The sequence below is a fragment of the Maylandia zebra genome, linkage group LG3 (assembly GCF_041146795.1).
Source record: "Maylandia zebra isolate NMK-2024a linkage group LG3, Mzebra_GT3a, whole genome shotgun sequence".
NCBI classification, from domain to species: Eukaryota; Metazoa; Chordata; class Actinopteri; order Cichliformes; family Cichlidae; genus Maylandia; species Maylandia zebra.
Window position 1 is genome coordinate 20,254,166 of NC_135169.1, and position 27,872 is coordinate 20,282,037.

General features: G+C 41.4%; 1 protein-coding gene across 1 annotated transcript; it reads right to left on the bottom strand.

Moving 5' to 3' along the window:
* Positions 1–310: 310 nt before the first annotated feature.
* Positions 311–27,872, bottom strand: rnf150b (ring finger protein 150b). The gene is made up of 6 exons (XM_014411757.4): positions 26,948–27,872; positions 11,497–11,747; positions 11,046–11,200; positions 7,353–7,449; positions 5,094–5,349; positions 311–4,157 (listed from the first exon to the last, which is right to left on the bottom strand). Exons 1-6 carry the CDS (start codon positions 27,396–27,398, stop codon positions 4,039–4,041), a joined length of 1,329 nt encoding a protein of 442 aa, XP_014267243.1. The 5' UTR covers positions 27,399–27,872; the 3' UTR covers positions 311–4,038.

Here is a 27,872-nt window from a genome sequence, read left to right on the forward strand (position 1 = left end):
CAACTAACACCCATAAAAGATATTAAAAAAACAAAAACAAACCAACCTATACTGTATCTATTGAAAATGAAAAGCTCCAGTGGACCACGTTCATTCTGTACCATCTTGAGTCTTTCCCCACAGCCCCTTATGAAGCCTGAGGTCTATCCTCCATTATATGTTCTGTGGGCGAACATTACGCCACAGCAGCATCAGTCTCTACTAGAAAAAGAAAAGAAGCTGATTCAAAGTAGGCTCGAGTTCAGCTCACTTCCACTGTATGGCAGCAGTCACACAGGAAGAGGATGAAAGTGCAAATATCGATACGCAGTTCAAGCTTATAACACAAAGCAACTTTAATTAAAACATCACTCACTGAAAACAGGCCAGGAGGACAAGGCATACAAATCAATCGTCTTCATGTGTTATCAGCCCTCGACCGTTCTAGATTCAGTCAGCCAGTGTTAACAGGATACTTGGTGACTGGTGGATCTTAGTGTGGACTAATTCTCAGGTTTGAAGCTGAACCATGAAGACACAGGAAAGGTGAAGTCTTGGAAGCAAAGTCGGAGAATTTCACAACATAAATTCGGTTTCATTGAGAATCTGAGAGAAAAAGAAGCCACTGGGAGGACTGAAGACCGCAACACACAACCACTGTGTCTTTGATTGCTGCAAATTTGTACCAGCTTGAATGTCCAAATATCAGTCTGCTCATCAGAAAACTCCAAATTACATTTGCTTTTAATTAGTTTTAAAGTACAAGTAAACAGTAAACACACCACTTAAATTTAGCCTTGTTAGGAGAATATTTTATTTTTTCATTGCACAACATTTATATTTATTATGTCTTCTTATTTGAGCATTGGAAGTTCTCATAAGATCCAGTTTGCCTGGTGGACCAGTATAGCGCTGGTTTTCCAGTCTGCCCTTTGGTCTCATTTCTCTCATTTTTCATCAGGTTACAGCAAAGAGGAGAAAAAAACAAAACCCAAAAACCTTTTACAGAGAAGCATAATAACAACAGTTTAGGCTCATAGCATCAAGGTCCTTTGCAAACTGTGTGTATGTACAATTATACAAATAATCATTAATAATCGGTCAATGCTCAATCACATTGAGAATCATCCAGGCAACAGGTAGACTCGGGAGAGTGGGAAGGAAATCAGTCTTTTTTACAAAAATAAATGTCTCCTCTGGTATCAAAATAGACGACAATCTTTCATCTTTCTCATTTTCGGGAACCTTGTGGTGCCACCGACACCACAATGCGACCGCAGCCCTACACAGTCTGCGTACCAATTTGACAAACTGACAGTGATGCCACGTGGCAAAGTGGACTTGTGTTATATACTTTATTTACATGTTCGGCTTCGAGCTGACGAACACATCCTGATGAAACGCGTTTCCACAAATCTGTCTCTAAAGCTCTAAAAGGATTTCTCTATCCCAGGTACTTTAATTCACAGGAGGTGGTGATAATTTCTTGATCTGTGGAAGTAGTAATAGCATCTAACCTCTACTGTGTGGTGTGTTGACTGCAGATTTGAAAGCGCTTCTTAGGTTTCCTAAGGTTCAGAGAGAGGATCCCTGACTAGCAAGTAAAGGACCCAATCCTTGATTGTCAGGGTTAAAGGTAAATGTGTCTTTAAAAAAAAAAAAAAAAGGCAGCATGAGGCCATGGTAACAGACACGTGTGGTCAGGCAGACGGACAGACGGCTGGACAGTCAAACAAAACAAGGCAACGCTATAGACAGGGTTCCTACGTGGCATTTGGATGTATGACTGCCACAGAGAGTTTGCTTAGCTAAGGTTAAGGTGACGGAAGAAGGACAAGGGAAGTGTTTCCACTGTGTACCTTAAAGGGTGGGCAGACTTTGATATCTTGTTCCTAATTAAAATCAGTTCTACATTAATTGCACAAATGATCAGTGCAAAAATTGCAACAAAACGTAGGAATCTCCAACATCCGAGTTCGTCAGAGGCCACAAACCACAACAGACCGGCCCCGTGCTGTGTTCCACCTGAAGCTGAAAATCTCAAGTTCACACCTCAGTTAGACCACCTCAGGGAAGTCGGAGATTGCAAATCCACGGTTTGTGGCCAAATAACTCTACCTTGCTAGGGAACAAAATAAGACTGTCATTCAGACGACTACAGCGCGGTCAACTCTAAGCTTGGATCCCAACTCGAACATCTGATGTTTAAGTAATATAGCACAGCAACTGCAAGCGTTGGAGTTTTTAAACTTCCCTCTCGTGCACTTTGGTGATAGAAATTTTCCAAATGGCGTATGTGGAAAAAAACTGGCACTGACTATGGACTCGACAGCCATCTTTATTGCACTTTTATTTTGTGATTATGGGTTTGAAGAAGAAATCTCAAAACTGTCACATTTTCATCCCATTTTCTGAAATTGTTTTCAGCTTCTAAGGTCTGACTGGATCCCTCTTAATTAATTTATTGCAATTTTCTGCATAACTCGTATCAAGAAAATGGAATTTGACATGTGGACAAAAATACAGTCTGAACTAAACTGACTCCTCTTCATTCTTTCTGTCCACTTTATCAGAACAGACCAGAGCTGACATGTGCACACATTGATTGTTTTGCTGAGAATAAAAGTTGCATGTGTAGGCCATGCAGATGGTTCAAACGGTTATCTCGGGTTAACACAACAAAGGATCGACAGAAATGTTTCTGCTCAGCATTGGAAGCGTTTTAAATATTTCGAAAGATGATTGATACATTATGACGGGATGTCTATCGACCCGATTACCCAAGGTGCAGGATTTATTGCCTCCATATACACTTCTTGTACAGAAAGGCCAGACCATATCAATCCTCTAATTTTCTGTGGAGCCCTGTAATCTACAAACAAATTTAAAAAAAATGGGAAAAAGTGGTTTAAATGTCATCGCTCTTGCACACAAACATAGGAACCCTGTTTGGAAACCCAACTGTGGACAGAAAGCAACCAAACTAAATACTGTCAGAGTATTGTTAAGATAACAAAGCCTAGAATAACACAGACAGGGAAAAAGAGGGGGGGGATTAAAAGGAAACAATACTGTGTGTAATTGCTGTTCAAACTGCAGTCAAACTGTGGTAGTAATTATTTCAGGACAAAGCTACCTCTTTACATAAACTACAGACTAAAGAAAACCACTGCTCAGAGTAGCTTGTGTCCTTTCAAAGTAAATGTCCACCTTTGCAAAATGTAAATCATCCACCACAGATACTCACACACACATCAGGGAACAGGCTCTGCCTGGCCTTTTGGCAGGCAAATTAAAATAAGCTTATTTAACAGAGTTTTCCAATAATGCGAACCTGGAGAGGAAGCGAGCAGTCCATCATGATTGGTTTTTGCTGTTGTGCTTCCCTATTTGGGAAAACCAGGTAAAAGAGAATATTCCAGGAGATCCAGAGAAAAGTTACAGAACAAAAGCTTAATCTATATTCACGGACTGCATACAGAAATACAGCCTACTGCTTCTTGGAAGTCCTCAAAGTCAGGAGACAAAAAAAAGTCTTGAAATGAAGGACTCGATCTATACTGCAGAAGCTTGTCAGGGTCAATGAAAGGTTTGTAAGGATAACAAGATGCGAGTCTGACTGAGGCAGAACTGGATTTAACCAAGACATCTGTAGACTGAGTTGCACTGGAGAAAAATCCTGGTTAACTCGAGAACCAAGGAAAGGACTGAGGTGAACACACTGGAAAAGGCCCACTTAGTTTCAATACGTCTGGTCCAGACAAGTTGGTTTGGCGAAATCTTGTATCACATATCCATGTAGAAGAGCCAAGAAGAACCCTGGTGCTGGATCTGGGTTTTAGCATCCACTTGGAACCAGAGAAAACCAGAACCAGATCCCAGGCCTAGCTCAGGTTTTGCTCAGTCGAATGCGGTCAGGTTTGGTTCAGATATTTTTTTCTTTTTCATCATTTTGTTTTTGTTTTTTTAAATATAACAGTCAGGTCTGTTATTTATCTAATCTGAACCTGATTAGAGCCTGGTTTGGGCCGATTCTGGTTAGGTTCTGCTGTGCTGCTCTCAGGACTTGTCCACCAACTGAGGTTGCTCCAAGGACACTTCCTCGTCTGACAGACCCGTTTCCACAGCGATGACAAATGATGCCACTGAGGCGCTGCTCGCCATTGGCTGAAGCTCACCTGAAAGAGAGAAAAAGAGGGCTATTCCTGAGTTTCTGGAGACGTAACTTTTGTTTTTAATTCAGATTACAGAGAGGGTTCGCTCTTTTCAGTTTCACGGTTGTCTGAAAGTCTTGTGTGAAACTCCTTCCAATAATAACGATAAATAAGTTCAATTCAAACTTGGCCAGGTGAAGCCAGCTGTTCTAGTCTACAATAACAATGCAAAGACATTTGAGAGCAATCTAATCTCGGTTTTGCTAAACAGAACCTAGAATTAAGACTGTGTTAATGTCTGTGGCTCAGGACTTCAGGCAGGTCATCTAATTGGCAGGTTGGTGGTTTGAGCCCTGCTCCAGTCTGGATGCTAAAGTATCCTTGGGCAAGACACTGAAAACCAAGTTGCCTCTGATGTGTTCATTGGAGTATGAATGTTAGAAAGCACTTAGAAGTAGAAAAAACTGCTTACATAACTGTAAGTGTGAGTAGGTGAGTGTTGTGTATAGACTGCTTTGAGTGCTCAAGTAGAGCAGAATAGTGCTATATAAGAACCAGTCGAAAGAATGTTAGAAAGGATGACATTAAAGCATGACACAGACATGGCAGTAATACTTCCAGGACAAGACAAGAGAACGTTTTTCTAAATGAAATGAAAACATCCCCAAACATCTGCCAAAAGTGTCACATTAGCTTTATGTTTCTATAATAGTTTGTAGCATGGTTGGTATGGGACCCTTTCATTCAATAAAATTAAGCTAAAATTGTATTTCTGCTTCCTCTTTTGCAGTCACTTAAACTTCCTCATTATGAAATAAAGAGGAAGTTTAATGTGATCAGGGTAAAGATGCATCACATAGTCAGTGTGACTGCAGTAGCCATGACTGAAGCGAGTTATGGGGCACAGACACCACTGGGTGTCAGTGTACGAGCACTTATCAGATGGAGTGTGAGAGTCACCTGTGTGGGTGTCCGTGGTGGTGGTCACAGGGCTGTCCCTCAGGGTGTCAGGGTCCTGGTAGTCCTGTGGGAGCCCGACCCGCCGCACGCCGGGGTCCAGCACCACAGAGGAGCCGCCCTCGCTCAGCGTGCCGTCGCTGGACGCCCCGGACACCACAGCTTCTAGGGCCAGAACCCCAACGCCGCCCACCCCACTTACACGGCCCAGGTCCAGGTCGTAGTCCAGAGGCAGGTCGTCGAGACAGTCTGCGTTCAGCTGTAGCAGAGCGACATGAAAGAACACCAGTGTGATTGTCCAGCTCCAGGAGCCGACTGACATCGTGTCATTCTACCTAAGATACAGCGAGGGTCTAACTAATCAACAACATGTGTGACAGCCATTTTTAAAAGTTTCTTTGACCTATGTCAGACTTCACACCTTAGTTCTGAGACACAAGCTAACCTGTACTTCTAAGCTTAAAAACGTTTTAGCTCTGAACACTGAGGGTCACAGTCTGAATGACTGAGTTTTGTTACAAACAGAAAAAATACTTTTTTACTGGAAAATGATCAAAGCAATTTTTAAATCACTGAACAAATTCAACCTAAATGTTAAACGCAATACAAAACAGATGTCTAATGTAGTAAACAGTTCCAGTACCAATTACATAACTGTCAGTATTTAACATTTTCTACTAGGCTTCTACTCATTTTTGTTGCTTTAATGGCCGGTCCAACATCGAGCCATGGTGTGTTTTTAACAACAAACTGTCAGACAAACACTCTCCACTGATACAAGTTAACGTGATTTTCTTGGCAGATGTAAGTCAGTGTAGTGACCTTTGGTTGAGATGTCCGTTTGTACTTTTACTGTGTTTTTCTGTTGTTGCGGTGGTGGACTAAAGCTTCTTCATTTTGAGAAATACGCCTCAATAATAGTTAGAAAATACAAAAAAAACACTACACAAATAATAGTTAAAAACACCAGTCTGAAGGGAAATATGATAAACGGCATCAACAGGTTGGGTAATGGAATCGGCAATCAGTCATTAAAACTGAGACGGGGACGTGTCCATGAAGGGTGCTGAGCTAAGTGGATCTTTGAGACCGAGGAGCTGCCCAGAGCCCAGTGTAAGATAAACGAGGATTATTTGGAGTGAATCATTCAAAGCTACTCCAGTATTTTTTTTTTAAAGAAGGAGAAGAAAGAAAGAGCCTGTCATGAAGTATTTTCCTCTCTTTGATGATGACCTTGCTTTTACCCTTAAAGTCGACTTTTGACAACTGACAATATCTCAATAAAGACGTGGTCTAATGGTTTGATGACCATTAGAAAAGGCTCTGGGTTTCTCCAGGGGTAGCTCCATAGGCAGAGACCACCCTCACTAACCCTTGATGCAAACCTAGTCATTTTGTTTCTAAGCAGACCTGAAACATGGCAGAAACCCCTTGGTTCAGAGAAGAGCTTCAAAACATTTACACAACCTTAAAAGAAATAATTCTAGTAAAGCTAGTAAAGGATGATTTCAATCGCAGTCATCGAATACAGGATTGTATGTTTTCTCCCTTCAGTTTTTGAACAAAGGAACACTTTCTGTTTTGCAACGGTTTCTTGCAGCTTGAGGAATTTCCCAACTTCTGGTCTACAGTGGATATTATCTGACGAGTGTCTCAAAGAATTGCAAGTCGCTGTCTTTCTTTAGAAGTGAGAACGTTTAAACAGACTCAGAAAACATTCATTTAATGAATTATGCATTTCCAAAACTGATGATGAACACTTTCATGGAAAACACCTCACATTCTGGTGTGCGCAGACAGACAGTGGGTTACGTCTCTGTCGGTAAGACAGCTGTAAAAACTGAGCATGATTCAGACGTCTGGCTTAGATTAAATGAACAGTTTGGAGTTTTGGGACGTGATCCCTTCTTAAGGACAAAACTCACTAAAAAGTTCATTTCCTTCTTTGCAATTTTCACACTCTGAAAAGTGGGCAGGACTGCGGCCTTCATTCTGCCCCCCGAGCCCAATGTTTGACACCCGTGTCTTATCTCCAGCTACCATTACGGATCAGAGGATGCATGATTTGGGGCAGCTATGATAGATCAGCGAAAATATATGAAAAGATCCAGGAAGGATATTATCATCACCTGTTATTTAAGCAGCCGTAAGCACGTCATAACGTTCTTGTACAGTCCTAAACTATAAAATCACTTCCTTTCAGGGCTGCATATCCTGCTCTGTGCTCACTCTAGGAAATATAAAACCCAGTTTCACACTCACAGCGATGCCCAGAGCTTTCAGGATGTTCATCTTGCACATGGGACATGTGCGGTGGTCCAGCAGCCACGGATCTACGCAGCTCTTATGAAACAAATGTCTGCAAAGAAGAAAAACAATAAAATATGGTGAAATCAGTCGTTCTACTGTGGATCTGAAAACATTAGAAAAATGCTGTGAGGAAAGACAAACATCACACCTGCTTTCACTTAGCGCCGGCACACAAGAATCTGCACAAACATGCTTTATGAAACTTGGTTGGTAATCTCATACAGTGCGCCGCACAGCCAGAGTGTTGTGAGGTCAAAACAAATAGTCATTGTAGTCACAACCAAAAATACATTTCCTCTGATCACAAGAAAACAATCTGCCCTGAGCTCAACTCAGCAGCTTCCATCGGCACAAAGTGGTTTTGTGATCACAGGAAAACAAGACTGGCAACAATTTAATAAAAAGGTCGACTCTGCCCGCAACGATCACGGCTTCCATTCAACAAGTTCGGTAGGGCTGAACAACAAACACTCGACGGGGCGTTTTCTCGCTGGTATTTGACAGTTTACCAGTGATGGTCATCATTGTCTTTAAATATTTGGATGCTTGTCGTTCTTCTCTCAGTTTTCCCTCATTTTCACAAAGAAAGATAAAATTCTACATGCCAGGGTTCAGCACAGACAACAGCCTGATGGTCAAGTTAAAGCCGACGGGGTTTCCATCAGAGTCCACAACAGCTTTACTTGTGAAGCAACTAAAAGAGGCTGAACCCGCAATAATTAATTTATTTATATTTTTAAAGTATTTTCACATTAGAATCAATCACATGAGGATGCTGTAGGTTAACAGACTGTTTAGTGACCCTCATAACATAAAACAGGTATTCTTCTTTGTACAAGGACTGTAAAATGCATTTAGCAGTACATGTCGCCGACTGTTGCAGATTGCTGATTTGGCTGCAAACATCCAGCAACTACTCATCGAGTGATAGTGAAAAAGTCAGAAGTGCAATACAAAAAGGGATAAGATGCCATTGGCCTTCAAAGTAAAAGCTGACCCTTTTAAAAGTGTTGGTTTTAACAGTAAGGCACAACTTTTACCTTGAAGTCCAAGTTTTTCAAGTTTCATTACAGCTCAAATAGTGAAATGCAGAGTGTTTGTAGACAAGGACACTACAGACGACTGTGGCAACCTGCTTGTGATTAAAGCATTCAAAAGCAGAGTTTTGGTGCAACTGAATTCATCTGAATATCACCAGAAATCCCTCTTTCCTCTTGTCACCGTAGGTTGTCAGCTGGTTGCTAACCAGCTTAAGGGCTAAAGTGTAGCCCCCGCTAGGGCTGAACGATATATCGCATTTGCGATAATATCGCGACATGATCAAGTGCAATTTTCTAACCGCAAAGGCTGCGATTATACTGCGATTATATTATACAATTCATGGGCTGCATCCTCCTGAGGCCGCATTTGTAGACCGATTACGTCACAGCGACGCGCCGAAGGCTGTCCAAATTACTACCATATCCCAGAATTCATAGCGCGGCCCAGCCAAACTCCAGTTTCCAGCAATGGCGGCCGCTACTAAGTTTTAAAATTACTCATACTAATCTTTCTGGGTCACAAAATAAACTTTTAACATATTTTCAGGCGAGAAAGTAGTTGTGTAAACATCAAATATCTGCTCGGTTTATCAAGATATCCCATATTTGCAAAAGTGCTTCGACGTTTTCAGAGGCGTCTGCTACCCACCAACTCGACAGCTAGCCGGGAGCTCGAGGGTTACTGATGCGGCCGAGAACGGCACAACTCCCGGCACATCATTTTCAGATCACCGCGGAGTTTCGCTGCTCGGGTTAAACGTAATATATAAGTCACTTAGACAACCTAAAAATGTTATTGTTGGGCTTTTTTCAGTGTTTTGTTTGTTCGTGAGTAAATCGGTTTGGCTGAGATTAAAGTTATTAGATTAGATAAAATAAAACTTTATTAATCCCCCGGGTGGGTTCCTCCTTGGTTTTCACACAGCTGACTAAACGTCAAACAGAAAACTTATTAAACAGAAGTATGAGACAGTCGAGAATTTACACCAGTGTCTGGTTATATTTTAGATAGCAAGAAGCAGACGGCCGAGTTTATTAAACTCCACCGAGACAGCGGTGACGCTAATCAGAACTAGACCGTCCAATTTCACGCCTTTAAATTTTAAAGGCGTGTTTGTGTGTGTGTTTATACAATTGCTATTATGTTTGCACTTTATGTGTAATGTTACTGACTGCAGAGATCAGTAAGATGTGTGTATTTTTTATTTATTAGTTTTATTTATTTAATATTATTTTTTAATTGAATGACTGTCTAGTAGTTCACAGATGTCAAAAAACTGAGTGTGGTAAAGCCACTGATTTTGTTTATGTATATTTCTGCAATCTGCACATTGTACTGACTTTCATTTTAATGTTTACACCAGGGTTCCTTGTCAGCACTTTATGCTCAGATGTTTGTAAGCTAAAAATAAACTATTGTGTATGTTCAAATATATTGTTGTGATTGAAGAAGTTAAATAAAAATGTCAGTCATCAATTCATGCATCACCTCATGTCATCATAACAGAGGTCTGTCTTCCAGGAAAGAACAGTTTAAAATTAATGTAATATAGTATTGGCCATACTATATGATGTATTGCTTGTCTTTGTTTAATAATACAGAAGACAAAGACCTTAAAAAATAATCGCATATCGCATCGCAATCGCAATATTGGGGCAAAAAAAAAATCGCAATTAGATTATTTTCCATAATCGTTCAGCCCTAGCCCCCGCAGGCTCAGCTGTTGTCAAGAAAAAAGGTTAATATCACAACAAAGACTGATGCGGTCACAGTTTCTGGTGGGACTGTGTAGTCTGACACACAAGCAGAAAAAACAGTCAGTGAGCCGCGGTGGAGCCAACATGTTTTTCCTGTAGTCGACAGCAGCAGCACAAACCAGTAAACATGAAGAAAGGCCTTGTTTCAGCTGCTGTCCAAGCCCACTATGTGTTGCAGAAACAGCCCAACTGAAGTGAGAAGAAGTTAAAACCACAGCTGTCTTATTTAGTTTCCATTACTATTAAACATCTTCTAATCTTTGTCCTCCTCTTTCTAGCACTGACACCTGCAGCACTATATTTATTTCAAAGCACTAAGTAATTACTTTGTAATTATTTCACTGATATAGATTATTCACATCACTGCTAGTTAAAACATGGTATATTCTTATAGACAGCGCAACCCACCAGCAAATAAAGCATTAAAAATCAGCTGTTTTCAGTAACCCAAACACACTATCCCTGTCTAACAGTCGTGTCCGCTCTGAGTCATTTCCCTGCACAGACTAACACTGAGCTCATAACCTGTGACAGCTACAGCGTGAAGACGTCAGGAGACTCTCTGAGGTCTTTTTCAGTCTCGATGACTGTTTGTTCTGTGGCAGCTAAGCTCCTGCAGGTTACAGTGGCCTCACGAACACCAACTGACTCAAAAACACCATGAAAATACTAAATTAGCTAAAGAGCCCCCACCAAAAAGAAAAAAAGAATAATTGGCACTGTATAGAAGATACTATCCTGAAGGTCTTCATTCAAACTCAGCACTCAGTCCTCAAACATAATACGATCCCCATCCTTCAGTCCTTACTTCCACATTTGCGTGAGGTGTTTCTGAGGCTGTGGTTACCTGCAGGGCAGGATGCGGACCACGTCGTTGGCCTTATAGCCCTCGATGCAGACGGCGCAGTTGTCAAAGTCGGGCTCGGTCTCCTGGTCGCCCTTCCTGATGGTGCGAAGCTGCAGCTTACTGATGGCCTTCTTCGCTGCGTCACCAAGACGCCGCTGGAGAGACACAGTGAGTCTTTACTTCGAGCTTGTAAAATGTGATTCATGTTTTACAAGCTGAAAACAGAACACTTTCCAATAATGGGCTCGTTATTCAGCAGAGATGAACTACATTACTGACGACACATTTTCAAAGTTTCAAAGTGCTAAAAATGTAAGTATTTACTCTTATACTGTAAAAGATAAACCTCTTCTGAACCACCTCATTAACATAGGCTCTAGTTATATGATGCTGTTCCTTCTGTCTTCATAAACTAAGCAGAACAGCAGGAGACGCAGACCCGTGTTCGCACCTGGTTCCGGTCGCGCGCGTTGGCGTATCTGAACCTCTGGATGTAGTAGAAGACGAGCCAGGCAAGGGAGATGATCATCAGCACGATGAAGGAGATCGATACGAACACCACCGACGTCCTGCTCACGTACTTCTGCAGGTTCCTCGTCCCGATGGTGATCGTCATGGTGATCGTCACATTTCGTTCCAACAGCGATACGATCTCGCGGCCTTTTGGCTCCGGGATCATGATGGCGACGACCTCGCTCGCACCTGAAGATGAGGACAGGTGAGAAGCACTTTAAGTCAGTGACAAATATAAAAGCATTCAAGTATTTAAATTTTACTCCTTGGGTCGATGAACCTGCAATGAAACTTTAATGCCCTTTAGTAGAGCTGGGCCATATCATACCGCTCACGGTAATGCTGGTATAATGTTAGGCAACGATAAAAGGAAATAACGCGATAGAGTAAAACACACATGCGCAGTGCCTTTGTTTTCATACGCACATGGCGGAAAAAGTATGACAGCAATGGAAAATGAGAAGGACGAAAGTGGACTGTTGAATGAAACGGATGAACCAGAACTGGTTTGTAAAAATGCTGCAACTTCAGTGGTGTGGAACTGGTTTGGCTTTCGTCCGTCAGATACACACAATTTGCATTTGCACTGTTAAATGTTATATAGCTTTAATGCACATAAAAAACAGCTGCTTGTTTAAGTGAAAATACATTGATGGTTTTTTTTGCAGTAATAAAGTTGTGGAGTTGTAAAGTATTTTGTCTCGTGTCAATTATATCGTCAGTTATATCGTTATCACAAATTTTCAAATGTATATAGTGAGAAATATTTTTGGCCATATTGCCCTGCCCTACATTTTAGTACATATAATAAATAAAGACGTGGTTTTGATGACCATTAGAATATATGTTTGATTTTTCCAAGGCAGAGATCACCCTCACTAACTTCTTATGCAGATCCTTCTCATGAACAAGTGCATTTTTAAGTCTTATAAAAGTCACAAACTCCAAGCTTTCTTCTCAAAAACAAATAAAACATTGTTTGGAAACTTTGTCCCAACAGGGTTGCACAACCTAACACAAATGTGCTACACTTTTTCATTTGCTCTAAAACTTCTTTCTAACTCATCCCAAACCAAAAGGGTTTCCCTCCTCACTAACATGGTTTGACCATTTTCTCCTAAACCTTCAGCTCGCTGTAGGATAAACCTGAGACCAGCAAGTCCTACTTTATCTGTTACTCACAGTTGCCACTTCCTCCAATTAGTTTTATCCTATTTATGCATCAGACAATGTCGTACTATCGTTTGTTTTAACTGTGCTTAGTATAAATGAAGGAAGGAAGAGTTGTCCTTAGCTTCAGGCCAACTTTACTTCCACTCACTGTGAGGAAAAAAAATTAAGTGTTTCCTTTTCAGGGTCTAACAAACATTTAAACTGGGAATCTAAGTACCAGCTCAAATAATGAGCTCAGTTATCAGCACAAAGCTTTAGACTGCTCTAAACGCTCAGTTTGATAAAGTTTTTTTCCTACTCCTCGCATGACATGGCTATAAAAATAGAAGCTCCGCCCACCTGCTGTTCAAACTCTCAGTTTATGAGGGGCAGCTAATCACAACAAAACTGGTTAAATTAATTTAATAGACATTAAATGTTGAACAGACTAAATAATGCAGTGGTCCCAACCCCTGGGCCGGTACCGGGGTGTGGAATTTATGGTTTTTAAATTGGCTTTTAGTGTTATTTTTTTGTTGTTTTTAAATCATTTTTATCCTCAACTCTGTTTCCCTGGGTCTTTTCCTGTGTGCTATGAATAAAACGTCTTTTTTTGGTACTAGTTTTATTTTGTTGTATTTATCCACGACACCTTAAAGCCGGTCTGTGAAAATATTGTCAGACATAAACCGGTCCGTGGTGCAAAAAAGGTTGGGGGCCGTTGAAATAATGAACAGATGTGCCGACTTCAGCTCATTAGTGTTTCTCACATTGATTTCAAGTTTGGATTTTATGCGTCCTTAAAAATAAGTTTCTTAATTCCAGTCAAAGCTAAACCTGAGCTAAAAGCTAAAACTTTAGTTTTTGTCAGAAAAGTCCTTGAAAAGCAATCGTTTTACCAGAACAGCATCTAAGACTCAAATCTATTCTTTCCAGTCATTTACAACACATTTCAGGCTAAGCTGCAGACCATTCAGTTTTTCTGTGCAGAAATAATAACTTCCAATCAACTAATCGACTATCAGTGTTCAAATGACCTTACTTGCATGTTATGCAATGAGTTTAGCCAGACTTTAATATTTATTTAACACCATTTATGGACATGGAAATGTTGATCCGCTTTTTATTTATTTACCTTTTCAGTGTCCGGAAAACTGACTGTTCACTCGACCTCCTTGTTGTGGAGGTAACCTCGCAGAGTTTGTACTCGACACAAACACACCCGCACTAGTAGCCTGTTTATTGATCCAATAACAGCTTCTGCTCAACAAATCCCCCCATCACTATGGAGACCAGCTCCTCTCCCACACACAAGGGACTGCCTCTCTAAAAATACTCCGAATACACGATCTGTGATGCACGGCATATTCAGCATTGGGATGAACACAAGATTATATAAGTGACTCTGCGACTACTATAGGATTATTGCAGGATTTCTATAATCCTACAGCAGATCTGGAACCTCTTAATCACAGGCAGTTTCTCTTATCAGAGATTTTGTTTTCTTTCTTTCTTTGACAGAAACGTTCACAGTAACAGGAGTGTGCTTGGTCCCCAATAAAATGCAGTGAAAAGTAGGAAAGCTGGCTGGGCCTGTTATGTTTTTTTTTCAGCACCAGTTCATAACAACAGTCATCTGGAGGCTGTTTATACTGCAGGGTAAAGACCGTACAGAGAGAGAGCCCCAACAACAGATGATTCCTGATAAGAACCCAGAAGATATGGGTGGGACACGCTCCTTTTTAAGATGAAGAGCGCTCCATTTGTAACGGGCTCTGGGAGGCCATCAATCAGCAACGACCGGGGGAGTGAAGGTAAAGAGAACAGAAGCGCACCGGCCTCTGTGACCCTGTAAGGGTCTGTGAAAGGTGCAGGTTTAGAAAGCTCCTGTTTCCAGTGCACTCACGTGTGTCCAGAGGACCAGATTACTGTGATACTGACATCAAACAGTACAGTCAGATTTATCTGATCAATATTTATTTTACATGATTATTCATCAACTTAATCATCGTGCATTTAATATAATTTGTTTAACTGTGTGGTTACAGAAGCTTTTCTTGAAATAGATTTTTTTTTTTAAAATGAATAAATAAAAAGTGGAAATGGTTGGACACGCGGGGTTGTTGATAGGAAGTTAAGCCCAGGAGGTGGGGCGTTTCTCACCAAAAACACCATCTCATTAAAGGACAGTGGTGGAGATATCTGTGGGTGTAGGCAGCTGCAGACAGCCATAAGTGATCCTGTCAGAGGTTTGAAGGCAGTAACATTATTCCTAAAAGTAGTTCTAGATCAAACTTGTTGATCAAAGACTCTCGTTGGCTTGAGCTGAACTAAACTGACTTTTTCAGTAGGGAAACCTCTTTAAAAGGAAAAGGGAAGGTTTGGTTGATTAAGCAAAGGAATGGGATGGCTATAGCTCAGGACACAGAGCAGGGTCATCTTCTAACCAGAAGGTTGGCAGTTTGATCCCTGACTGCATACTTTGTTCAAGACACTAAGCCCTGAGTTGCTCTCTGATCTGTTCATCATGTGTGGATGTTAGAAAGCGTTAACTGCATTTGAGTGCTCAAGAAGACAAACAAAAATCTGTCCATTTACCACTCACATTAGAAGGTGTTAATATCTAAATGCATGGTGCAGGATAACCAATCAGACTCTAGCTTTCATTGGTTCACGCCAAAGTTCTTCCAGAAGTCATGCCCTTAGCAGCTTCCTTTGAAATGCTTCCAACAATCTTTTGAAGCCTCCATCTTAACGAATGGGAAGAAAACAAATAGCTGACATTTTACTTCCACGCCCAGCAGGCATACTTGCCACCACAAAGCTGAAATGTTGTGAAACTATTGTGCACATGCACTCTTTGTTAATTTTCTTCATTGGAGCACCACGTCTCCTCTTTACATAATTTCCATTTCCAATTTACCAAGCTGACTTCTCGAGAAGGCAGACCACACAGAGGGCAAAAGAACAGAAACAAACATCAGGCCAAAACATTTTATAATGTTAGTGGATCACAAATATCCAGTGATCTGCACAACTGTCCAACTTTGTTAAACCTACAACCTGAAGTGTTGATCTAGGACACTTTTATGGGCTGGAAGGGCTTGGAGGAGACTTGGGGGGAAAAAAAGCAACATTTTTGAACTCTGAGGTCAGATCAGGGTGTGCAGCTGGTAACGATTCGGTGTGTTGCTAAAGGATGCTCATGGCGCTGGATTGTGAGCTGCACCTCCGAGCCAAACCACAACACCAAGCTTCAACAGCTGCTTATTCTGAAGCTGAAAATACACAAATGCACAAAGACTCATGAATACAGCAAGTTCAGTTCTGCACAACTGAGGAGAAAATTTAATTTGTTTGCCTGTCATTTTGGCTGTTTTGATTTAGAGTTGAGGCCATCCTTGTGACTGAGGCCTGACTCAGTGCAAACGCACCCTCGTGTCACCCTGAACGCACAGAAAAATATCCCAGAGGAAGGTTTGTTACCAGACTAAGACTTATCTGCAGCTTTGAAGAAAAAGTTCCATTTAACAATAAAGATTCGACAAGTAAAAACAAGTTGATCTGCAACGTTGAAGTGTTTAACTACAAAAATGCACTCAAAGGAAAAACTCTTTCACAGGTGGTACAAGAATGTCTCGCTACAAGTTTATGGCCAGACATTGGCACATTTAGGCAAACGTTTCACAACAAGCTGGGGATTAAGTGCAGGAGAAACCGGGAGCAAAGGCTGGTGTCAGAGTTTGTACAGTAACTTTATTCAAAAATAATGGAAACAAACCATCCTGAGCATGCAAATGGATATGCAAGTTATTCCTGTGTGGCCATCATAAAGGTAAATTCTTTTCTATTTTAGTTCGCTTAAGGAGTTCCTCAAGGCTTAGTTTCATTTACACACAGATCAAAACCATCAGAAACATAAGGCTGGTTTATACAGATATATTTATATTTGAATCTCGAACCTCAGAACTCCTAATGTGCAGAGACCAATCTGTTCTTATTGTAGAGAACAAAACATGTTTACTTGAACATTTTTGCTCTGTGCCATTACAGGACGTACTGACTGCTAAAAGCTTGTTTGACTTTTGCAACACAAATCACATCAGCAACTCCAGTATGAGTTTGCATTAAAATTTGCACATCACAAACAGATAGCAACCCGTGCTACAAGAATCTAGTGATGATTGATGTAACAAAGAAATGTGAAAACAGTGAAGAAAAAGACCAGATCTGCCCCAGAATTTCAATAAATTAGCCAAGATTATCCACTCAAGACAATAGTTGGTGTGCTTTGACAATATTGTGCAAAATCACTTAGCTGCAGATTATTTCTTTATATTTTGCTTCCAAGAAGCCAGATTGTTTAAAGTGAGGTTGAGGATTAGTTTTCCAGACTTTCTGAAGTTCTTTACAAATTTTATGGGCAGTCCTCATATCAGATATGGGGAGAGGGGCACCTGAAAGTCATGGGGGGGAGGAATCCAACAAAGATCAGACCCTTGAGCTGATCCAGCTGCTGTCAGTGAAAAAGTGGCTCTCAAGAAGCCAAATTACACAACGGGACTGAAAAATCAGCAGTAACAGGTCTGATGGAGGGATGAACACAAATTTATATTTCTGCTTTAAAAATCATTTTCAGTATGTAAAAACTGTCATGGGTTGGAGCTAATGCTGCAGACAGTGTTGTTGGAGATATTACAAGAATTGATTGTTAAGATAAGACTTTATTGATCCCACAACAGGGAAATTTTTGTGTCACCTCAGCTCAGGTACAGATATCAGAAGGAAATACAAAAATACAAATAAGTACAATCAATGAAAAAAAGTAAGATAATACACTATATACAATGGTAGCATACACATGTGTTCTGATCTGTTGATACATTGCTAAAAAAAAAAAGGATGTTAAAAACTAAAGTAGCAGCATAATTACTACAGATGAAAGGAATCAATTACTTCAGACTGCTGCCATTTCATAAATGCATTTCAAGCATTTTGCCTGCTGGTTCATTAAAACAGGAATATCTGATCAATTTAATTTTTGTTTATTTCATTGTGTAACTTGAAGGTTTTAGGGTTTTTATTATAGACTAAATAATGGAGAAACAGTTTACGTTAATGTGGAATCTTCCAACGCGAAAGCCCAATGTCCATCGACTTTGACCTGGATAAACACAGATGGCAGATACTTCAGATTATAATCTTAAGGAAGCTGAGGCTGAACTTTAATGTTTGCACAAAGATCAGTATATTTGCTCAGTAAGCACAGTCTAGCTGACCACAGTTTAGGAAAAAAGTCCCCTGAGGCCTGCACTGAACTCACATGACCCCAACTAACACACGAACACAAAAATTGATTAGTCTTGCCCTAAAAATAATCCCCTGGGATCGTTATGTTATGTTATGATGAGATTTTTATTTTCCAGTTAAACCTACAAACTACATGATAAATAACTGCAATTTGGTCAGTCTCTTTAGTAAGGTTTCTTTTGTTTTAAAAACTCAAGTAAATCTCTACAATAGCAGAGATGTCCAATTGTCCAATAGCAGACAAGCTTCAGATCTGTGAAGGCTTTGAGCTCCTCTGCAAATGTTTCTGTATTTCAGGTGTTATGTCATTTTTCTAACTTTAGAACGCAGCGAGACCGATTCAGCTCGCAGTCATCAGCAGCTCCCAACTAATCTGCCGGATAAACGGGACGATAAAGCAGCTGATTCCACATAGACCTTTTTTCCAGGTGGATTAGCAGAGTGAATTCCTGACCAACCGAGGAATTCACCAACTTCATTTTCACTCTGACAGTACTGATTTCCATCGATATCAGAGATTTTTAAAGCCCCTCTACAACCAGAAATCCTGCATGTGGATGTTTTGGCATCACTTTCCTGCCACATCAACTTATTTTGCCATAAACTGACCAAAAAGCTAAATAAAGTCTCAGTTTTCCAGAGTGCCAGAGTCACTTTTATTTCAACTGCGATAAAGAGTAAAAATAACACAGCCTGCAATAAACAACAAATAATTGTTGTTTATTGCAGGCTGTGTTATTTTTACTCTTTATCATGCTGCTGCAACAACAATTTGCCTTATGGGACCAATAAAGTATCCATCCATCCAATCATGACTACTGGAATAGTTTCTGGGTTTTTCCAAGGGTGGCTGCACAGGCAAAGACCACCCACACCTCATTTTCTTCTATAAGCAGGTCAGAAATGTGACAGAAACCTCTCAGCAGGGTTCTCGTAGGCTTTCAAGAGATAAAAAGTTAAACTAATGTTATTTTGTCCACGTCAATCAATTCAATTTAATTTCTAAATACATTAAATTGTAAAGAGGTCGGCTGCCGGTTGTGGTGTGACAGAAAAGAAGAGATAGAAAACAGGAGAAAACATTAAGGCCTTGTGACTGGGATTTCCTCATGTGGAACTTCATTATTTAGGCGAGAAACAGAATGGCAGGGACACAGTGGCTCATGACACAGTTCACAGGTTATAGTAATGGGTGATGTACAGATAGGAAGTTTTGTTGTCACTGGTTGGCTGTGCTGAGAAGCCAAGAATGGCTACAAGCAACCACATCCAGGACGAATTAATCGAATCACCAAAAACAAAGTGTTTGTACTGAGGAGTATTATGACTGCAGGCTCAGTAATAAACATGCCTTTAAAAAAAGTTGCCTGGAAAAGGACAAATGTGAGCTCGGCTTTGGGCAAAATGTAGGAGAGGACCTGTTACGTGATCACTGTGCACACTTCTGGACAGAGGCATGAAGCCATCCGTCCTGCTGGTTGAACTATTTAAAAATTAAAACATTTACAGCAGAGTTTCAAAATCACATTTCAAAACTGGAGCAAATTCTTCCCTTTTTCTCTTGCCTCTGTCACATCAGCACCTCATTACTGAGTATTTTACAAATCAGCACACTCATTTCTCATCGACAGCCGTTTTATTCGAAATGCGCTGGCTCGACGCCTGACAGGCGCCCGCAAATCAGACCACACGTCCCGTTTTGGCTTCTTAACACTGGCTCCCGATACATTTTAGAAACGATCTGAAGACTTTGTTTGTTTTTAAGTCATTAAATTGTGTTTGCACCTTGTTACCTTTCTGATCTTCTAAAAGATCACTGAGGTCAGCTGACCAGATGCTTCTGGTTGTACTCAGATTACAGCCTTTACAGTCTGGCCCTTCAATTTACAACTTCACCAAAACCCGTCTGTGGCCTGATCAGTCCGTTTTCTGTATTATGCTTCTTTATGGCTCCTATTGTGCTACTCTTATTTGGTTAACACTTGTTATTTTTAAATGTGCTTATAAACAAACTTGACCACTGTAAGTCAGAGCCATCCACACATCATGAGCCAGTCAGGTAAACTTGTCTTCGGACCGCTGCTTCACTTTACTAATGTTTGCATTACCTCTCTGCAGAGCCTCAGGACTCATGTTTCTAACATTAACTTCACTGTTTGTCATTTCAGCATGCTGAACAGGATCCTCTTCAGCTTATTTACACTCATATTTTTAATTGGCTGCCCGTGTTTGCATACCTTCAACTTCACATTTTTGAGGCTTGTTTGCGTTTGCTAGACTTCCTGAAACAGCAGCAAAAGCCTGGAGAGGCAGAGAGAGCTGCTGGTGCTGTCCAGGCTGCACGTCGATGCCGTGCTGCTCTAATAGTGTGCAGGAGTCAGTTAAAATATGTCAGCACTACACTGGAATTATTAACAGCAAGCAAATAATTTTCCTGCTTGTTTCAATCCATTTAATAACACACAAAACAGAACCAAAGTTTTTTGCTCAATTAAGAAATGCCCCTCAGAAAAGTTTAGTTGAAATCAGTTCAACTGCAATTCTCATGATTTTCCTTTGGAGAAAGTTAATTTTTCTTTATTGTGCAGCAAAAACCCTGCAAATAATTGTTGGTCGCAGCTGACTGGACAGTAAACAGCATCTTTTGGTTTAGGACCGACTGTTTGATAAAGGAACAAAGGTTCAAGACCACACTCTAAACAAAAACATTTTGCACAGTTGCCTGCCTTCTGCAGATGATTCATGATAAACCTAATCAGCAGATTAATCGTGATTCATCCTCACCTACTGCGAGTATTTAATCTGCAGCTTTTCTGCTGATCAGTGAAGTCAGTTTCCAGTCGAAAATGTTACTGTGTTGTTATATAATGTGGTGAAGAGGCAGGAGAGCAGGAGGAGAGAACGAGTGGAGGAAACCAAGCAGGGCCTCAGGTCAGAGTCAAACCCAGGCTGCTGCATTTAGCCTTTGTGGCACATGGTCGCCTGCTCAGCCTGCGAGATAAACCGGCACCCGGTGAAGTCTCAGCAGCAGTGCTCTAACTCAGGAGTCGGCAACCTGCGGCTCTTTAGTCCGTATAGTGCGGCTCCGCGTGGATTGGGGAAATAAATTAGACGTATTTAGCTGAAGTGTATTTTATTTATGTTAGTTCTTTTTAAACTTGTTGGAAGATTATTGTGATATTGAAATATAAAAAAAACAATAATTTATTTTTAATAATGATCACTGTAGTTCAGCTGGGTGTCTTTCCTTTTGTTATATTTCTTTAAGAGTTCAAAATGTGTTCATTACATAAATAAAATGTAATTTTCTCTGTAGCACTTCATGGATTTCATAAGCAACACACCTTAGTTGTTCACACAAAGCATAAAAGTAAAAAACAATATATACAGTGATATCTGCATTTTAGACGTCAAAAAGTATTTGCGGCTCCCAGTGTTTTCGTTTGCGTGGAAACCGGGTCCAAATGGCTCTTTGGGTGTTAACGGTTGCTCTAACTGAATCTGACTTTCTGGCAAAAACTAAAGAAAAAGCTATGTGATGGCCCTCACCAAGTACATGAGTCAGCTCTTAATAAGAAGCCAAATGATTACATGTCCAAACAACACAGCGTCGCTGAACTTGTGGCTGACCGGCCAGCTGTTGAACTTCTGGAAAAATTATTTAACCGGCACTCAACTGTGCAAAGACTGATTTGCAAAAAATAACCTGGACACAGAAAAACGTGAACTGTTTAAAGCAAACCAACCACCCAGGGCTTTTTCCCCCTTCCTGAATTCATGGCATCTAAATGTGGGTGTGTAGGCCTGCCAGGGATCCCTGAAGGAGTTTCCAGCTGTCAGAGAAACAGCTGTTACTTCACTCAGCAGCAGAGCGACTCAAAAGAACACCACTTACGGTGCTACAGAGCAGTCAGCCCTGTTATGTAACTCAGCGCTAAGTCGTGACCAACATCAAACGTCACATGGAGTTTCTCTGGACATAATCGAATGACAGGAGCCTGTTTTCCATAATCAGTCACTGTGGATGCAGCGGGGCTGGGAATCCCTGATCCACACGACTGTTTCTGTCAGAGAGGCACTGTGTGGATGACGGCCACTGACAGCATCGTTTAACAAATGGAAATAAACTGATAAAGAAGCATCACAGACCTTCAGTCAGCAACTCTGAGAATATCTCTGATTTCTATCTCTTCCAATCCAGTGGATGCAAATAAAAGGTCAAAAAATTACTACTTTCTTGTTAAGTCTCCAAAATATTCTTTTTTTCCTATGAGCTAAATCCTGAAAACTTAAATCTCAAACAAAAGACTTGATAAAACTTTACAAAATACAGCTTCACAGAAAGAGCCCTTGGTGGTTGAGCCCATTCAACCTGTAACGAGTCTGCATTTGTGATCGTTACTACACAGAGGGGATCTTCGGACTCAAAATGGTCTGTTCGATAAGCGACTATGCCTGTAAGTACCACTGTGCCACACATACAGCACTGTGCACAAGTCCTGCCCTCATTTCTTTACATTTTGAGTCAGACTTCCCTTTAATTTGTTTACACTGGTCTTGAGCAACAGCTCTGCAGGCTCTCTGAAGGTCTTTCAACATTTTTCTTATGACTTTGGCTGCCTTTCCACCTATTTTCAGATCAGTCCTTGCAACAGACCAGTTTCACATGAATGTTTTGTTGTTTGTTAACACTGACCTATGAATCATTTAAGCATGAAAAACCCACCTAACTCACAGGACCAATGTTGTGTCAATAAATAACACAAGTTATCAAATATTTTAAATTCTGTATTTATGCACTTTGTTACTAGCAGCCTGTTGCACAAGTACATAATTTGTTCCCAATTCTTTAGTTTGAAAAATACAGTCTGACAGACGTTAAATATTTTTGCACCAACAAAGTGATTCCTAAAGAGTTATTAGCTGAAAAATCAGCATCTCTCAGTCCTTACAGATGCTTTGGAAACGATACAAGTGGCGGACAAAAGATGAAGTAGCCGGCTTCAAAACAGAACAGAAATAAGCAGCAAAAACCCGACTCCGGATCTGCGAGATACATCTAACCCTTCAGTTGATCTCAGGTTGGAGGCTTTGCCACAGTTTGGCGCTGCATTTCAACCAGTGGTGTTGGGCATCTTCTCAAAGCTGATGGAATTATGAGCACAGAGAAGTACTGTCAAATTATAACCCACCATGCAGTACGGCCAGGAAAGCGTTTGATTGATGACAGCTTTATTTTTCAGCATGCCAGTTTTACCTAACACACAGCCAATAGAGTAAAAGCATACACAGATAGGAAGGGAAAAAAATGCACACACATAGTTGAAAACTATTGGTCATGGACTGGTCCCAGAGCCCAGACCTCAGCATTGTCGTTTGGATCATCGCGATAAAGAACAGAACTAAAAGGACCCAAAACATGAAGCCTGGAGAACCTTTCCTGAAGACTACTTAAAGAAATTACAAGATAGTTCAGGTTGTGTTGACAAATTAAGGTCATCATATCAAAAACTGACTTTCAGTTTCACTTAATTTGTACCACCTGTTACATACTGTATTTCAATACATGGAAATACAGTATGTAAGGCAGGTATTTCCCATTTTCCTAGCAAAATATAAAGACATGAGGGGGCGGAGTCTGTACAGAACTAACAGAATAAGCACCTCATATGTCAAAGGAGATGAAAGGCAGATGTATCCTGGTGTGTTTATGGTACAAATCTGAGCATCAAAGACCTGAAGACAAAGATGACTGCAACATTAATGATCCTTCTACATACAGGTCATCTACAAATCCACTAATGTTTTTAGACATGATGGACTTCTTTATAACAAACCTGCATCCTTGTTCCAAACTCCAAAACTTTTCTGCTAGAAAATCTTGGATTTCCTGCCTGAATCTGCTGTGCAACTCACTTTTTAGATATTCAAATGCATGCCCGCCCGCATCAGTTCATGAGGAAAATGTTAACATTCATAGACATACAATATAAACATATAGAGTCACAACCATGAATATAAATGAACTCAAATAACTGTACACTCTGTCCTGAACTGGGGAGTTGTTACCCGTGTAGCCAACTCAAACTTTTACTGAGCAGACTTCTTGCAGCGGTGGACTCAGATTACAGCTCCACGCTCATAATTCAGCGAGGTCTTTAAAAAGAGCCACTCTGTAAAGCAGACTGCATGGCCAGGTGCCTGATTTCATACGTCTGTGGCAATAAGACTGAACTCAAATATTAAGAGGAAAGGTCCCATACTTTGGTTTACATCGTGTGTATTTTTTTATTTATTGTGTGGATGCCTGAATAGGCACACTATTGAGTTCCTGTTTCTCTTTATTCTTTATTCCACTATTTACTAGTTGCTTCCGTACACTTTTTGGCACTCAACTACTCCCACAGTTTTCATCCGATTTTCGCCATTCAAACTTTAAAAAAAATTCTGCTCTTTCTGCTAATGTGTGCTATGACTTTTGGTACTCATAACTTCTATACTTTTTGAGATATTGAATTTTATTTGCAATATTTTTTGCCCATTTCTGCCATTTCATCCGTGGCCTCACTGATTTTCCTTGCCGGGTTGACCTGTGTTTTAGCTCAGTGAGTTGAGCATCTGTTCTCAGACTGGGAGGGTTCAAATCCCACTTATGGCAACATTTCTTTCAGTTAACAGTTAAACTCTTTTCAACACAAATACTAGCTTTTTCAGCTGTTTTCAGCAAAAACCTCTTTTCAGCAGAATTCTGCTAATTGAACTCTTGAGCAGAAATTCTGCTAATTGAACTCTTGAGCAGAAATTCTGCTAATTGAACTCTTGAGCAGAAATTCTGCTAATTGAACTCTTGAGCAGAAATTCTGCTAATTGAACTCTTGAGCAGAAATTCTGCTAATTGAACTCTTGAGCAGAAATTCTGCTAATTGAACTCTTTTGAGCAGAAATTCTGCTAATTGAACTCTTTTGAGCAGAAATTCTGCTGATTTAACTCTTTTGAGCAGAAATTCTGCTGATTTAACTCTTTTGAGCAGAAATTCTGCTGATTTAACTCTTTTGAGCAGAAATTCTGCTGATTCACCTCTTTTCTGCAAAGTTTTCAGCCTTTTCACCTCTTATCAGCACAATACTCAGCCGCTTCTGCTCATTTCAGCACAATTGTCAGTCTCTCCACCTCTTCTGTGTGAGAAAGAGTTTGGTGCAGTGAGATGAATAGCCGCCTTGAGACCTGAAGGGTCAGGTTCGAATCCTGCTCAGGGCAACATTTTTTTTTTTTTTTCAACTTTTTCAGCTTTTTTCAGCAGACATCTTCAGCGTTAAGGCATCCACACAGCATTTTCGCAGGAAATGCAAAATTTTCTAATTTTTATTATTTTTTTCCAATTTACGACCCAAAAAATCCTTGCGGGACTATTTTGAAAGGTCAAACGCCGATAATCATTTAGCGCCTGTGCTTCCTGCCAGTACGCTGATCAGACTGTGCAATTTGCCAACTCCACCGCCCTGAAGATGCTGGACCTTGTTCAGATGTGAAGACCTCAGTGAGTCTGAGAAACTCAGAGTCTATGCTATTCCTTGTCACAAGGAAAGGATAGCATGACTCGAAGTATTCAAGAGACTGAGAGAGTACTTTCTTTTTAAGAACAGCTTTTATGGGTGAATTGACAAGTTTCCTGCTTCAGGGTCGGCTATCCCTCCACAATAAAAGGAGCCAGCTGAGGTGGTTCAGCCATTTGATTAAGGTGCCTCCTGGGTGAGGTGTTTTCGGTATGCCCTCACAAGAGGAGGCCCTGGGTAGGCTCATGTCATGTCCTGACATGACAGAGAGATTATGTCTCTCAACTGGCCTGAGAAAGCCAGAGAAGGTGGACAAGGAGAGGAAGGGCTCCTCTACTCAGGCTGCCACTGCCTAGAAAAGCAGCAGGAAATGGACGGACGGGTGGTTTGGTGGGTGCAACCGTGAGATTTCATGAGTGTGTTTACTTCAGACTTAACTTGTTAAGTGTTCTAGCCATTCACTTCACCCTATAATCCAGGGATGGCCAACTCCAGGCCTCAAGAGCTGGTGTCCTGCAGGTTTTAGATGTGTCCTTGATCCAACACAGCTGATTTAAATGGCTAAATTACCTCCTCAACATGTCTTGAAGTTCTGGTAATGAACTGATATCTTAAATATGCAGGACACCAGCCCTTGAGGCCTGGAGTTGGCCATCCCTACTCTAATCTAAATGGGGCAATTTCTTGCCCCAACAGGTGAGACCAAAACACCAACCACAACTGTTACGTCCCTCTGCAGCTTCTAATCGTCTCAGTGTTTTCAGCTGGTGCTACTCAGGTGTGGATAAAAGCATACCTGAGGCAAGCTTTCGGGGAGTGCACTAGTCTTTGCCTTGGTGGCCCCAGCCATTTGAGCCAACCTGCTATGCCATTTTAAGATAAAACTTCTTTTCACCTACACGCTGGTATTCGTCTCCTTTGTTATGTTGCGGCTTTTGAGCCGGGTCGTAACAACAACATATAAAAATGAGTCAAACCAATGGGTGGTGTCAGTATGGCTATGTTCTACATTTATACTTGACACCAACTTAACCTGTACACACTTCTACATTTTACCCTCAACTATTTCTCAGAGTCCACAGTAAAGCAGTCCCCAGTGTGAGTGCACTCGTCCTTGGACTTGACATAAAACTAAATGACTCTGAAAGATGCAACACATCCCGTATAACAGAAAGACCTCGTGAGTTGGACTCTTTCCATGACATTTTTATTAAGAAATTAAGAGAAACACTGAACACGTCACCTTTAATCCCCATAGCTCACCCCAGCAGCAAACTACCCAACTTAGAAAAGCTCTACAAAGCCTCCTTCAGAGGGAGGAAATCGAGTTAAATGCGCATTTATTGGGGTGAATAAAGCAGAGCATCATCTACCTGGCATGGTGATGGTGTCGTTCGTGTTGGTGGAGCCCACATTAAAGATGACCACCGCAGAGGCGTTGTGGGCTGCAGCGTGGCGGATCTTGTCCTTGTAGGTGCAGTTGCCCCGGGCTATGAGCGCCACCCAGGCCCCGGCCTGAGCGGGCACCGCGAAGCGGGTGTTGGGGTCGCAGGCCTGGCGGTCGAGCGGTGCTGCGGGCAGGACCAACACCCCCTTGGCGTCCCGCTTCGGAGAGTGCTCGCCATATCGCCCGCACTCCGTCTTCTCGGTGCGCAGCTCCGAGGTGGCCGGGTCCACGTAGGTGATGTTGACGAAGGCGGTGTACCACTCCTCCCGCTCGGCCACGGTGAAGTCCAGGCACAGCAGGTGGACGAAGCAGAAGGAGAGCAGCCACGTAGAGAGGGCCAGGCTGCGGCAGGCCGCCACCAGCGAGCCCGGGGCCATGACGAGCCTCCCCGGGGTGAGAGCGAGCTGTGTGTCGGTAGGTCGGAGGAGCCCGGTAGCTTCAACGCTGGAGCCTCCTACTCCACCATGCTACAAGGCAAAACCACCAGGAGCGTGTTTAACTCGCTGATACTCCCCTTTTTTTCACACCAAAGAAAAAAAATCCCTGTTTTTAGCCGCTCCCCTCCTCTACTCTCAGGCTACCTAGCAGCAGACGCCTGTTAGCAGTCTCCATTTCCAGCCTCCACCGTTAACTCGATGAGAAACACCCACGAAAAAAACTCCTAAATGCGCACAACTGAAAGGAGAAATCACCACAGGAGTGACGCAACGTGAGCCCACCGAAGTGAAGCACCAGGCGGTTGGCTGAGTGCGCGCACACGTTAATAAGTTGTTGGAGATTTAAAGCTAAGTGCAGCAGCAGGCCAGCGCGGCTGCATTGTTTTGACTGGGCCACGGTCCACTGGTAAAGTT